This window comes from Hemibagrus wyckioides, linkage group LG05 (genome assembly GCF_019097595.1).
Source record: "Hemibagrus wyckioides isolate EC202008001 linkage group LG05, SWU_Hwy_1.0, whole genome shotgun sequence".
In the NCBI taxonomy this organism is placed as follows: Eukaryota; Metazoa; Chordata; class Actinopteri; order Siluriformes; family Bagridae; genus Hemibagrus; species Hemibagrus wyckioides.
The window spans coordinates 17,185,812-17,202,289 of record NC_080714.1 but is presented as its reverse complement, the minus strand read 5'-3'; the positions used below and the strand labels follow the sequence as shown (position 1 = coordinate 17,202,289).

At 37.2% G+C, this 16,478-nt stretch overlaps 1 protein-coding gene across 2 annotated transcripts in view; it reads right to left on the bottom strand.

Annotated features, from left to right (window-relative positions):
* Nucleotides 1–16,478, bottom strand: part of cpne5a (copine Va) — a 78,487-nt gene that overhangs the window by 30,665 nt on the left and 31,344 nt on the right. For both annotated transcript variants that reach the window (XM_058390576.1, XM_058390575.1), the window contains 3 exons: nt 5,574–5,637; nt 510–613; nt 108–212 (listed from right to left, as the gene is read on the bottom strand). In XM_058390576.1, the coding sequence (XP_058246559.1) occupies nt 108–212; nt 510–613; nt 5,574–5,637 (273 nt within the window). The remainder of the gene's footprint in view (nt 1–107; nt 213–509; nt 614–5,573; nt 5,638–16,478) is intronic.

The window sequence follows — 16,478 nt, the reverse complement described above, 5'->3', positions numbered from 1 at the left end:
TGCCTGGGGCACACACATTTGAGTATCATCATGCTACCAAATTATACATACCAGGCTATTGTTGGTAGGAAATAATCCTGCTGTAGCATGGCACTATGTATGCATACCTATCATAGTCTCCATTGCAGAGGGCTCTCACAGGGATGCTGAAAGGTTTCCACACAGGGTTGAGTGTGTTTTTCATCACATCAGTCTTATGACAGATAGTAAATCTGAATGCAGAATAAAAACAAGGATGAGCTTACAACTCCTGTTACACAGTCTAGTTACATGAAGCACATAAATCTCAGGATGCATATTCATTCACATTCATGAAATCAGACAGGCCTGTGATACTGATGAACCTGACTACAAATTTAGTCTTGGTACATTTTGGCAAGCAATCTCTTTATACCATAAGGGTCTTATTGTTATTTTAATGTGAATAACATATTCTAAAACACTCACTTAGCTGTTCAACATGCTGTCCTGTGTTATAACTCAGAGTGTACGTGAACTGACTAACTCACGTTCCGTCCTCATTACTCCGGTAGAACACCATGAAAGGATCTGAGCGACCAAAGAAGTCTTTCTTGTCCAGCTTATTGGCACAGAATTGCATAGTGACACAGTCCTGGGGGAAGTTGAGAAAGAGAAAGCAAGAGGCTGTAAATCCAATAGGATTATAGTTATAGCTTGTTTGCTACAAAGAGTCAGCTTGTGTAGACAGAAACAAGATTATCAAATTAAAACCAGACCTTGTGCATGAAAATTTCCTTCTTAGTTTCACATAAAACCATTTTTCAGGGTTTCCAGCTACAGCATAAGGAGACAAGATAATTATCTTTTTTTTTTTTCATTTCTTTTTTTATATCTGTGCCTAACATATGTTTATGTGCAGAGGGCCAAAAGGATTAGGAAAAACAAAACAATGTGTCTTAATGTCAGCAGAATGGGTGCGATTGTGAATGTTCTAGTGTGTGTGTGTGTGTGCGTGTGTGTGTGTGCACTGAGGGATCTTTTTTAACAGCAGTAATGATGCATTAGCACAATGTTACGGAGATTACTACAATTTATAAGATATTAGCAAGTTTTATTCTCATCACTGGCACAATGAAAATGCTATGAGTCAATTTAACTGCCAAACCTTTCTACACACAGGAGGTGCTATTAAAGCATATGATTAGATTGAGGTCTGGAATGGAAGAATAGAGATGAGGAGATAGAGAGAGATAGAAGGATATAGAGTTAAATCAATGAGTGAGAAGAAGCATTAAAAGGGAGAGAGAGAGAGATAAAAGAAAGGGAGGGATAGAGCAGCCTGCCAAAGGTCTGAGCTAAATGACAGTTTCACGGGTGTTAAAGAGACCGTTATAATCCAGCACACTTCACTAGGCAAGATAACTAGCATCCTGGCAGTTGCTACTCTCTTAGCAGAGTGTAGCTGCAATATAATGCCTTTGAGATAAGCCAGAGGTTTGAGGCACTTGAGTGAGTTTGTGTTTGTGTGAGTGCATGTGTGTGTGTGTATGTACACTTTGAGTGATAATACAATAGGGAGAAAGTTTCAGTTGTTAAATATGGACTACATCAAATGGAATTTCAAACAAGGCTGTTCATAAAGTGTATACAAGATAGGCGGGGGGGTTGTAGTGAAATGAATTTAATTTTGCTATGCAAACATGATTACATAACCAAAGTGTAATATTTGAACACTGCAGTTACACTCAGTGTTAGAACAGTGGTGCAGTGTTACCTCAGCTGTGGTCTTCAAATGTACCACAGACAAATCTAGACACAAAACTGTAATACTAGAAGCATTCGAATACCATTCTCTCCATTATGCACAGTGATGAGCTTTGCTCCACCACACTAACTTATACCTACACACTCCTGCCATCTGTAATTCCTCTGGCTATAGGAATACAATTAGGACAGCGAAGGTCATCATCATTAGTTAGAATAGTGAAACCTTAGAAGAATACTGGGAAGAAGTGCCTGAATATGTGCATTATACTCCAGAGAGACTGCGCCTGATGTTAAAGCTTTAAGACTGGCAAGATTTCTTCTGACACTGTGAAATGAATGAACCAAGCATTCTGTTGCAAACTGTCTGCATTATCTATGCCAGCTTTCACTAAACACAGCATACATTCTGTCTAGGAGGAAAAAGGAACATCTTTTGGCACGCAAAAGACTCTGTACAAAATACAGAGAACAGAGTACAAAAGAATCTGCATAATAAAACCACCTTTTTTGTCCTAATAACCATATGGTCTAAGCAGAAAGCCTACAAAAGGTATGTGTCGCAGACTGCTGTGAATCTGTGTCTTACTGATCCCTGGTGGACTATAATGTTCTCCCAGCTGCAGAGTTTTATTGAATGTCATAACACTGGTGTGGCAGTAAATTTAATGAGACAACAGGGAGAAATTGAACTTGCTTTCTAGAACATTCTAAGAGAGAAAATCTTTCTTCTTATTATTTGGTCTTCTGCTCTTGTCCAGTGTGATCACAGACGATTTGGATTTGCTAGAATGCTTTAGACATGACTTGAAGACACAGATTAAGCCTAGGGCATAAATTAGTGAAGACAAATGCAAATGTCTTCAGTAATCTTTTCTTGATCTCTTTGTCATGTCTGTTTTTGTTTCAAGCAGTTTCCCAAATCCAATCCCCCAAATCCTCAGCAAACTTGTTCAAACATTTTTCATTATTCTCAGCCAGCCCATGTGCTACAAGCCACGTCACCTGGCCAGTCACAATTCAGAGCACATTCTGAGCAGTAAGTCTCCCAAGCTCCCTTTAGTCATTGGGATCCTCAATGTCTTTACTTGTGTCTCCTGCTTCCCATCATCACTGCATCTTTCACTATGATATAAAGCCCTGAAATAGAGTCCATATCCACAAGTCTGTATCTGTTATCAGAATTAGAATCAGATTGTTTTTATTCACTGTGCACTGGGTGTACATGGATAGAATTTATTTGGTGCAGTATCACATGTACAGGACAGCACACTGACCATAGGGTACAATAAAATATCGCAACACCACAATGCAATACAACACAATACAATACAATACAATGTCATACAGTACAGTACAATACTGCATACCACAATATATCTAACAGCAAAATCTTGGGGTATAATATAATTATTACTATGACTATAGGTGCATCCCAAATCACATGCACAGTACTACACCATTTTTTTGTAAATAGCGTGTTCACACTGAAAATTTCAACAGAAAAAAATACTTGTGGATGATTATGCACTTATTCAGTTGAGAAACTGAAGTGTGGAATGTTGGACACTTCATGCACTCAATACTTGCTTCTTTGCTTAGTAGTGGTAAAGGGGCGGGGCTACCAGGGACTAACAATGGATGAGAAAAAAACTTCCAGATGGCCAATGACACTCTGGTGAACAAGACAGCTTACAAATGTCTTTCAAATTACCTCACATTAAGTGATTTTTCATTTTCCACATTTTAAAAATTCACATATACTACGCTAGCTTATATGCCTGACTTAATTTGTGGCTTCTAATTTGATTGACTGGGAAACGGATTATGCTTCTGTTTAGTAAAAAACAATGTTAGTGTTCCATTTGAAACAATACAAGCCTTTTAAAATTCATACATTAGATGTTATAATACATAATACATGGTGTTAGTGCATAGTGTATAGCATTTGGGATGCAGCTTTAATTAGTGTTGTGCAATTACTGCAGTTGGTATTGCAGTTACAGTTGAATTGTACTGGTGTATTACAGTGACTTATGCTGTATGTGAGAAGGTAGAGATGTAGGGAGGGTGTTTATTTAGAAAAATTGTAGCCTGGGGGGAAGAAACTGCACAGGTGTTGACTGGTATGGGGATTTCAGGACTCTTATTCTGGGTTTTTCTTATGAAGGGAAATGCTGAAAGTGGCTGGATGTGTGGAGTCTGCCATGATTTTCCCCAAGCTCTTCTTCACCCTGGATGAAGTTGCAGAGCTGAACCCGGCGGAAATAGAAGACTTGATTATTGATTCTTAATATAGCTCTGTAGAACAGGACAAGTAGGTTCTGTGGCAGTTTAAATTCCTTTAGATGTCATAGTAAGGGCAGGCATTGCTGGGCATTCTTGGTGATTATACTGAAATTTCTGTACCATTTGAGTTGTATGATGCTAGCCAGGAATTTGCATGATTCTACTCTGCTGACTGCTGAGCCATTTATTTCTATATGATGGTGTGGTGGATGCTTCCTTCTGAAACCAATAATCATCCTTACAGTTTTTGTGTTGTTTGCACACGATGCAATCAGATGACTCATTACTGTGTAATATGTGGACTCATCATTTTTTGATATGAGTCCCCCAGGGTTTTTCAGACTTGATGACCTTGATGGAGTCACTCTCAGACCTACAGTCATTGGTGTATAGTGAGTAGAGCAGGCAAGAAAGCATGTAACATTGTGGCGCAGTGGAACTGGCCTACTGTTTCCTGGTTGACAGGAAATCGATAATTCAACAGAAGACAGGTGGAGATAGGTTAAGATGCCTTATTTTATCCAAGAATAGGTCAGGGATGATGTTACTGAAAGCAGAATATGCCAAGGTTTACAGCAAGACTGAAGCTTGTGCACTGTCTCCACACAGAATATGATTGTTTTATAGACCTGCTGTCCAACACAATGAAGAATGACTGGGACTAGAAGCATACATTGAGGAGTAAATCACATTGAAGAGTAAACCACTGGCCCTCAAGATGAAGTATATTTATCCTCTTCCATGGAAGCCCATGTTATTCACATCAAGAGTTTCCTAAAGTGACTCCCAGAGAACCAGCTCGATGTGAAATGTGAAATTCACATCATTATAATTGTTAGCACAGAAGAAGTGGTGATAACATTGAAGTTATCCATTTATAACAAGCCTCTTATCTTTCCATCTAGTGTTCTATTGAATATCAATTACAGTAGAAACATCAATACATAGGAAATGCATAAGCCATTATACTGAATAATCTCTCCAGCAATTCTAACTGCTTACTTGTCACAAATGATAAATGCAAGATCTCATTTTTTTAAAGGAACTTGAAAGTTATCTAAAGCCCTGTGCTTCTCCCAGAGTGTCTTTGCTCAGCTTTTGAAATCAACTTCAGACAAAGTTGCGCTTGAACTGACCAAATAGGAATGCTGATAAATACCAACAACCCTAGAAGATCTGAAAAACCATGGCGATCAAGTTTGGTCAAAAAACTTTATGGGACAAAAGCAAAACTGAAAAATGCTGCACCAATCGTTTTGTTACTCTTTATTGTCATCTCTCAAAAATACAGATAGAGTGGCTTCTGTTCATCTGGAACAAGTGCATAGACAAGAAATGTGTAGATGTAGCAATACCTTGTGTGTGTTTTAAGTAGGGGAGGATAATGGCTTTAGTTATACAATATGTTTAATGTGTATTACAAAATAGGAAAGCTGAGTACTACAGTAAAGAATAAATTGGCTAGTGCAAGCTTCACTTCACAAAAAAGCTAAATGAGCATCACAACAAATTATGCTTAGCAGAGTCTGTTAAAATATGTACATTAATGGCACACATACCCTGCAGTTGCCCAGTTCCTCTGCTGTTAAAATGATGGTGCCACATTTTTTCCCTGGAATACCCCTGAAAACAAACATAAAAAAGTTAATTAAATCAAATGAAACAGTTAAACTTTACTTTTTAAAAAATAAATCAGTAAATTGTTGTTATTATTTTGTCTTCTGGGAAACATGTAAATATCTTAAGTAGCTTCAAAGAGCAGTACTAAATAAAATAAATGGGCTGTTTAAATACAATAGTAACAATTTACACCAATTATCCTGTTCGAAAGTTTACACCCCCCCTGGTTCTTAATGTATTGTGTTGCCTTCTTGAGGATCAGTGAATGTAGCTGCTGTTTAGGTTCAGTAACAAGCGGATTTTTCTGAAATACAGTGGGCAGTTTAATTGCTTAGGACAAACAAAACAAAGGATTCACTCAATGAACTCTCAATGAACAACTATCACAAAACATAAAGCATCATCATCATTGTTGATCCTCCAGATAACAACCCACAGTATTAGGAATCAAGCGTATGTAAACTTTTAAACCAGTTCATTATTGTAAATCCAGTTATTATTGTGTCTTGTGGATTATATGTAAACAGCTGCTATGTTAAATAGCTCATTCAGGAAAATAAAATAAAACACAACATTTTTAAATATTTTACAGATTCTGAAAGACTTACATAAACTTATGACCACAATTGTAAGCATGCCTTAGTATAAGCAGATCAGTTCAGGAATAATCACCTAAAATTATTAGCCTTCAGTGTAGCTGATTATAAGCCATGGAATTGTCTCAGTGGTTGAATGAGCTGTGTTTCATTCTGATTGGTCACCAAAATCTTGGCTGATGAAACCATTTGAAATGCCCCATCTAATTTCCTGTTACAACCCTCACCAGTGAATCGGGTTGTTTAATATTGATGTGGCTTTTACTACTCTCGGCTCCCAATGCTTCCCAGCACAGCCAAACAGAATCAATCACTTTCACACCGCCCCATGTCCCATTTCCAATTGATTTGCATGTGATCAAACATCAGAACTCCCTCTGGCCTGGCAAGCGTTGTGTAAAATGTAAAATAAATCAATCTTTAAGAAAGTGTTTTTTTATGTTTATATAGTGGGGCACACAAGAAAATTGAACCAGTTCATGTGTATAGTTTCAAACAAAAAATTGAGTCAGGTAGAACTAGATAAAAAAAGAATAACAATAATATCAATGGAGCACTGAAATAGTAAATGTACACTATATCATACCTAAATTAGTGATTTGTATATAGAAGATCATGGTGACCCTGCTGAGTTTGAATTATAAGAACATATTGAACAAACTGCAGAGTATAAAGTAATAGCATTGGCATGAGGGGGTAACTCATTAAAATGTCAAGACATTACTGATTGAGAATAAATGGGAGTTTAAGGGACCGACAGATCTATCATGACAGAGCTAAAATCAACATAGAAATAACAACAGAAACAAGAAAAACTTTACAATAGCGCAGCTTCCACTTCAAAAATCAGATTATCTTTGAGTAAATACTACACACCATTATATGTTCATCTGCACAAAAGTAACAGTGATCAAACAAGGTTTTAACAAAGCCTGCTAACCCAGCCCGAGTCGTAACGCACGGGGTAGAATAATTTTACATACTGATCACACATGAAAGTGAGGCGAGCAAATCTAGAGATGTGATTCACTATTATGCTTGTTATTCACCACCACTATTTACAGAGCTTTTTTCCTTTTGTGTCAGCTACGCTTTAGCATCTAATTTTGTATGGGCGGACCTGATTGGAGATGAGGACGTGATTTATGAAGCCACTTCTGAGCCTAATAAGCTGTGCTCTGTTTGTGAGGCAAATTTCGCATTCTACATCAGGAACCATTTAAATTCTGGCAGAGCTTTGAACAGATCCTGGGACTGCAATTTGGTTTCTGCTCAGGCATGTCCTACAATAGGAGACAAAGTATTAAGACCCAGACAATGAAACAATGTTCCAATTAAATGCAGCATCAAGCAACACTTTGTAGCTGTGTATTGGCATATCTCACTACATGCAGATAATAATGTCATCCTCTGTGACTTTGGAAGAAAAAACATAATATAATTTAATTGAATCAGCATTGTCATATAAAACTTTAGGGAAGAAGACATCTTGGAAGGTTTGCATGTACACTCATTAGGATGAAAAATAGTGCTGGTATTTAAACAAGACTGCAAACTGTCAAGTGGCAGGTGAAGGAAAGTGGGTATTTGGACATATTGCTCAGGATGTGATGCAAGACGCTCAAAGCAAACACTACCACTGAGGTCATCAATATGCCAATGCCCATCAGACTTCACTAGTAAAATATAAAAGAGAAGTGGGGAAAATGAGAAAAACATGTTTATAGCCAGATTCAGGAACAACAGCAGTGGCAGAATCATATAATGGGACCTGGAAGCTCATTTGTTTTCAGGCAGGCGATAGATCTACCAGAATGATCGTAAATAAACACCAAATTTTCAGTAAGATAAGCTTTGCAGTCATAGACCACTGGTCCATCAGCAACATTAACATTCAGTTAAAACCAGAATTAAATGAATGAGGACATTTGTCTCATCATGTGAAACTAAGTCAATTAAAGCTTTTTAGTGAAATTTGCTGGTTGACAGCTTTTATAAAATAAACACAACACATGGTTAACAACAGTGAGAGCATTACAAAAACTCAGCAGACTTAGGATTAGAACCATAATCATGTTGATTTTTAACACAGCCACTGAGAATCATTATGTCAAGTAGGGTATAAATTGACCTGATGTTTCACATTCATTGCTTGCAGAACTTCATGGTATTTTGACAGTTCACATTAAGCTCTCTATGAGCCACTGACAGACACTGAAAAAGCCTTTCAACTAATTTTCTGCAACATATCGAACCATCTTTATTTATCATTAAACACCATAAATTATATCACTAAATTCCTCTGATTTGAATATGAAATCATATAGGAACCAGCTGATGGTCTAGAGATTATCTATTCTATATCAAGATCTTTAAACTGGGCCATTTAAAGAAAAATTTAAGCAAAAAGGAAAAGCTTGACCTCTGACAGGATTGCACATAGATTAAAAAAAACTAATAGAATAATTGTTTTTATATAATGGAAACAGCACTTCATAATAAAAGCTTAGTATAAAGCTGTTTTATATTAAATGTAAAATTTTAATAAATTTAAACACTTTTATTATATTATACTACTAGCTCTAACTAAAAGATCATTCTTTGTAATCAATTACATTGGGTTAACCTAGTAAAGTGGAATTAATAGTTAATGTAAATTCGAGTCAGGTCAGATAATTAAATCATAAAGCTAAAACACACATTTAAGATTCAGCTGCACCTACAGTAGCAGACTAAGATTACATGATTTTATACAACCTCAGAGGAAACACCAGAGCATGTGCTTGTATAATAAATGCGGAAAAGCATTGACACCACTCTGCTAGTTATTAACCCCATGATCTTAATGAGCGCTCATCTAGCGCATTCTGAAATACTTTGCTGTTAAATGAACCTTACACATATTAAAAATGCAGTTATCATCTTTTATTGTGGGAAAATGCACTTACTAGATTTCTATTTAAATTTCAAGCAGGGCTAAGACCAGATCTCAACCAAGGGATTAGAATTAATTCATTCATTCTTTAATGTATAAAATGTAAGAAAAGCAGTTGTAAGGCTACTTTTCAGTAATGCTTTTTTGAACTGTGAAGTCCTGCATGGCAATGAAAGCAAATTCTCAGGCCCCTTTGCTGCCACTGATGCTTGGGTATAATGGCTCTAACCATGTGCAGTGAGTGATAGCACTCATATCTGTAATTCTGTTATATATCCACTTGGCCATGAGATGCTCCAGTGACTCTAAAGCTCACAAGGGTTAGTTAAAACCAACTGCACTACCACATCAAAGATCTGTGAGTGAAACTGCACCATAAAACCCATTTACATTCACAATGAGGCTTGATTCATTATAGAGGTTACCCTCCAAATGCCTGCAAGTTAAGCAGATCAGCTTATGCTGAGGTGGCAATAAGAGTAACACACTACCAGCAATAATGCAAGGTTGTTGGGTTTTTTCTTGCGATTTAAAATTCAGAGCATATAAACAATTGTGTACTTTATGAAAATAATCAGAGACTTTAGATAATCACAGAATGAAAACAAATATATAAATGTAAAATGTCTTTTGATTTGTGAAAGACTTATGAAGGGCATCTCTAAAAATCCACAAAGCATTGAATCAGTTATCACTTATCCATTATGCAGATGGAAATTTACTAGCCTACGCACTGTACACTAATGACATATCTATTTTTTGCTGCTTTATATAATCCGTATGAATCCAAAATATATCATACCGGTCTTTTCAGTTTCCATAGATTATCAAGTCAAGTCAAGAAGCATTTATTGTCATTTCAACCACATATATCTGACGCAGTACACAGTGAAATAAGACAACGTTTCTCTGGTGCTACATAAAACAACATAGAGATACAAAAAAACACAGAGCTAAGGACTGAAAGTAAGTTGTCCTAGCCACATAAAGTGCAACGTGTGCAACCTAGTGCAAACAGTGCAAAGACAAAAAGATAACAGTGCAACAGACAATATGAAACAAGACAGTACACAAAATATGCAAAATAGCATCAACCAGTATACATTCTGTATAACATGTTATACAGTGCAATACAGTGCTTATAAACATGCATTCAGGTAAGCATGTCTTTAAGTGTATATCATTTTTAATAAGTTGGTGATGATATGGCACAATTAAGTTGGCCATTTCATGTGTCCGAAGGTTGACTGTGGTTTTATCAATAAACAAAAATCAATAAGTGAAAGTCACTTGCCACAATTTCACAAGAAACCAAAACACTTTAGGAGTGGCTGGAAAGGTTTTCAAATGAACACCACACTTATACCACTGTGAGGGGCGAAGTTAGCACTGTATAATCCCAAAGAAGCATCATGATAATGCCCATTTAGCGGCACCACAAAGGTTAAGTGTCATGCAGCTACATAATGCTAATAGTATAATAAAACATAATAAAACTCATGGCTTGTAGAGTGCAACACAGTAGGCCATTGTGTTAATATTTTTACCCAGTGGGCCAGTACAGACAGCGGGGCACACCACATATTTCCTCCATGATGAAAAACAGTTGATCTGATAATCTGGTGGTCGTCCAACCCACAAAGTACCATAGGGCCTATACTGGCCATAACAGGAAATGATCCTTAAGTTCAAAGCTCCAAGATCAATCAATTGCTTAACAAAATTGGGTGATATTACCTTGGGCAGAATTCCTGGCTCACACAAGCTCCCTCTGTAATCATCAGCCCTCTAGTGCACACAAGGTGGTCTTAGTGCCAAAGCATGCAGCTCCTCACTCTTTTTGCTGGTGTGATTGCTACCCAAAGGCAGTCTGTAGAGAGACCCATTTCATTCTGGCATCCTGTGGCGGATGAAGGCACCTTGCCTCCAGCAAGACACCATCAATGGTGCTGTGATGCATTACAATAGGCATCACATAAACCTTTGGCTTAGATGGGGACTTTCCTCTGTCAGGAGGTCCCTACATAAAAGTAATTACTACAGAAACTGGGCAGAACACACTGGAGTCCATGGATGAGGTGTACACCACCTGAGAAAATGAAAAAGGCCTTTGTTCAAGGGTCTATTCAGTTCAGGAGTGTTTCCTAGACTGTTCACAGTCATCAACTGACTTTTCACCGCAAATGTCCAAACCAGGAGGTAAGTAGGTAGAGATAATGTGGCTGATAATCTGATGATCTACTCAGGGAGGAAGCTGCCAATTCAGTAGAAACAAAGATTTTGATTACTTTGTTTTATCCACAAGCAAGATTCTGTTGCCAAACTGATGAAATCTCTAGGCTAGGACAACTAACTTTTCACTCCATAGATCTGTATTGCTTTTTGTTTTATGAAACTCCTTGCTGTCTAATGTAGTCCTGTGTTGTTTTATATAACACCATGGTCCAGGAGAAACATTGTTTCATTTCACTATGTACTGCATTAGCAATATATGGTTGAAATGACAATAAAAGCTACTTGACTTGACTTGAATCTGTGTTAGAGGCAGAGAATGGCAGCTCAGTGTAAGCCTTGGAAAAAACTCCAAGTCATCACTCCTAAAGAGTTAATAGGAGTTAGGGGATGTGGTAGCTTAGTGTTTAAGGATAAGGGCATCTGCCAAATGCCAGAAATGCAAATGTACTCAGCTTTGGAAGAGAGGCTATCTGTAGGAGTTCCACAGTTTTGAGCAGATACTGTAGTTCCACACAATGTCTGACATGTATGAGACAAGAAGAAGAAAGGGGTAGATAGCTGTATCACAATGGTGTTTATTAAAAAATACTCCAACTCCATACTTCAGTACTCCAATACTCCATAATTCAATTAGTGACCTTGTTGTAAAGGTGTCCATGTGATGTTCTTTATCTGCACTATGAAAATGTTTCCCCAGTTAAAAGTTTTTATAAAAATTTATAAAGCTGCCCTCATAGTTGCAAAACTTTTTAGTTTCCTTTCATTATTCAATTTAATGTAAATAGAATAAAAACTTTTTTTTCCCCAGAAAGCGACAACTTCTGTCAGTTGAAGCTCTGGGAAGATAAAATGCATTGACTCTCCCACTCCTGCCATTGCTATATGACATTAATAGCTGCCTTGAGCCATGTAAAACTTTTGTCTCAGAAACAGTGATTTAGATGAATTTAGATGTGCATTAATCCTTTTAGCAGACAATGTGAGTTACAAAAACTTCAGCATGGAGATTCTTCAAACAATACCGATATAACTGCAAGGAACAACGCACTGTATATCACAGGAAGAACGGAATTATGCTATTACTGCACGTGTTAGGATTAGACCCCACACATCTAAGCTACATTTGAGAAATAATTGAGACAACTGGGTCAGAGTTTGCAAAAAAAAGATGACTAGCACAAATTATAGCGAAATAGAGATGTAAGTAAGGGAAATTTAGCTGTGAGACGATGATCTGCCTTTATTACTCCCATGACAATTGAGTACACAATGGAGTTGTCCAGCAGTTTTATCACCTGCTTGCAGAAACTGAGGCCAAAACTCTACCCTATAATTCATCATTTAATGACAATAAACAAACACAACAAACTGACACCAATAAAGAATCCACTCTGTGTGTGTGTGTGTTGTGCATGTTTGCATGTTGGGAGATGTTTTTAAATCTTTGTTGGGGGCCAACTTCCGCAACAGTGTAGGAATATCTGACCTTGTGGTGACATTTGACTGGTGCTCACAAAAAAAAAAAAAAAAGCACCAAAAAATTAAAATAATTCCATTTGGTTGTTTGGTGCATAATTATACATGGACATACAATTATACATACAATACGTGCATAATTAAAATGGCCGATAATGTGTTCTTAACAGATATGAATAGCACACATGCTGTTTTTTGTTATCGATAGTAAAATCTTTTTTTTTTTTGTTCTTTTTTTTGATGAGTTACTAAGCTGACTGATACAGTATGCTTTAGTAAACAGGTCATTCAGTGTGCAGAGACTGAGAAAAGGCTCATTGAGACAAAGCTAACAGATGTGCACAAGGCTCCAGATGCTCTTTCTTCCCCTCAATTTCTTTGCTTTAAGGCACTTACGCACTTACACGCACACACACACACACACAAGCAAACAGTACACACATACAGAGCATACACCTCCCTCGTCCAAACAAACAGAAGAGAGATGGCTGGGCACTAGGAGGTGGATCTGTACAGAATGTTGTGGCACTGAGGCTGAAATCCTCTGAAAAGCTCTTAAACTCCTGTAAGGCCCTTCAGTCTCTCCCACCGCACCCAATCGCACTCCAACAGATGAAGGGATTTCACACATTCCTAGCTAGAGTGGGACAGAATTGACTTTTGTATTGGATCAGTTGAAACACACACACACACACACACACAAAATCCCATGCCCTTGCAGACTGTCATACAACTTTTCCATCTAATTTTTATTTTCCTCAGCTGCTGTTATGCTTCAACCTTGGCCATGATCTCTGATCATTCAGTTAGTAAGTTGTACCAATGACTCACCTCTACTGTAAAAATGTGCTTAGTACTTAGCTAGCTGGCTGTCATCACTTTTTCTCAATTTGCATTGTCATATCCTCAGTGATTTATTTAACATAAGCAACATGTCATATATTAGTGATAAATATATATGCTTATTAATAACATTAGCTAATTTAGTTGCTGGCTAGGTTAGCATGCTGTTTCTGTGGCTGTTTCTAGAACTTGTGATCCACCCCACCAACCTAGCTAGGAAAAAGTTGACAAATAAATTATTTCTGCCTTGAATTTTTTAAATACAGGACACACATACAACCATTTTGTTCTTTTACGTGACAGTAACAGCTTGAAGCTGCTGATCCTCTTCTGTGAGATCAAACTTGATACACAGCATTCCCTAAATCATCTATTATAGAGAAGTACTGAGAAAGCAACTATTTCAAAAGATAACACTGAAAAACATAACATTGTGTAGACACCATACTGTATCAACCTATAAGTCATCCAGGAGAAGTTAACCATCTAAAAATCAGAGTTTTATTGAATAGATCTCAAGCTGCTTCAGTCAGCTCCCCAGTTCAGTAGTCAGAGCACTGTTATTTTAAGAGTTGTCTCTATCACAAAATCCTTCCATGGAACTTGAAGTTTTGCTCCCTAAAAAATCCCACAAATACGCTGCAAAAAGCATGGATCATCAATATTTACAATGTTCCCTTACTGGAAATAACATATTTTCTGATGCCTCTCAGCTAACTCTCAGCCAACTTTGTATCAAGATGTCAGTAGCTTGTTATTGTTGTAGCTCTGAAATGATTACTGTTTAGCTTTATTCGACATTCTGTATGCATTTTGTTAGAATCTAACAAATTTTAGTGTTTTAAAACTAGCTAGCCTATGATCCTGCTTGAAGTGTCATGACAGAAATGCATGTGATTGAGCTAACAAGTTTATATGACATATAAAACTTATATATATATAAGATACTTGAGTTTTTTCAAGTGACTGATGAGGAAATTAGAACGTCACCAGAAATTGATTCAACTGTGTCCCAGTGTGTATTGAGCCAGAATTCTTACCAGTGTCTGAACACGTATGCATGATATACGGAATTTCAGGAACCATTCACAATGCTGCATCAAAATAATAAGGTTTGGGGATGAAATAAATTGTATTTTATATAATTTAGATATTTCTCTCTCTCTCTCTCTCTCTCTCTCTGCATTTAGTGCAAATTATAATATTGCTTAAGTGATTCACCTCTCTGTAGTGTTTTCAGGCACTTAAAGTCAATTAAAACCCCTTGGCAACACCTGACCTGCTCTCCTGGTCAAAACAAAACTCAATAGTTAACAGTTAATTCAATAAATCATTCCAAGCGATGCATGTTCTGTTTATTAATCTGCAATAATCTAGGAATTTATTTTGAAAGAATCTCAAAATGTTGGTCTGGACCATGTATGTACTGGCTGCTAGGAGTAGAGTGGACACCTCTGTTTGTGCTCAAGTAACATTCACACTGATGTTCACAACATTCACAGACTGCAGATAGTAACTTTAAACCCACATTTTCCAGCAGTCCACAGTGAAACAGAAGCAAGATGAAAGCCAGTCTATAGCTGGGAAAAATGGCCAATCAATAGAACATTTAATGAATGTGTAAGGACCAATTGCTATTTGTTTTATGGTAAAATAAAATCTATATCATATTGGGAATAAGATTTTGTAAGGGTCTTTTGTTCAGTATATTATATTTGTGCATTTTCCTGAGTTTGATTGCTCTGCTTTGCTCTGCTCTATTTTTCTGTGCTTTTCTGTTTACATCATGTTTAACAGAGATTTCTGTGACACAGCAGTTTTTAGTATAGCAGAGGTACATGGAGCAACAGTTGTTGTTTTTTTTCTTTTATCATAGTGCTCTGTATTGAGCTTAAGTTCTTTGCATTTCATCAAAAGTCTTAGCTGTATCATTTTTATTTTACATGCACACAGCCCTTTGGAATGTAATATGGTATATGACAGGAATAAATAAACCCCTAAGCATTATCATCTGTCTGCTTATTGAGTGGTGACGTGAGGCAAAAAATACTTTTATACTTGTATACTTTCTTTCCTCGGTTTTGTCCACAAAGAGATGGTGTGGCTGCAGGCTTTCATTCCAACCTGGCAGAAGGCTCACCTGTTTCCACTTGTTCAATCAGTTCAATTTGGGTTCATTGCATGTGCGTCTTATTTGGCTTTAATGAAATCCAACCTCTTGCAGATAGGATTGAAGACGCCTACTCTAGATTACAAAAAAGATTACTATTGCTAATTTATTACTAAACAATATTTTCCTAAAGAATTTTAACCATTTTTGGTTACATTAAATGTAGTGGACATCCACAAGAGAAGTTAATGAAATTGCCTTTATTTGTCACATATACATTACATCATAGTGAAATTCTTTCTTCGCATATCCCATCCTTGGAGGTTGGGGTCAGAGCACAGGGTCAGCCATGATACAGCGCCCCTGGAGCAGAGAGGGTTAAGGGCCTTGCTCAAGGGCCCAACAGTGGCAACTTGGCAGTGCTGGGGCTTGAACCCCTGATCTTCCGGGCAACGACCCAGAGCCTTAACCACTTGAGCCACCACTGCTAGATCATTGTATGACTTTCAGCAGCTATATCCAAGCCTCCTCACAAGCCTTACTCTTAAATTTAGCTCTGCATCTGATGTACAAATTCCTATAACAAGTTGTTACTAGAAAAACAATAAGACATTGGAATGAGTCCATTAAAGTAAACCTGTAGTTCATT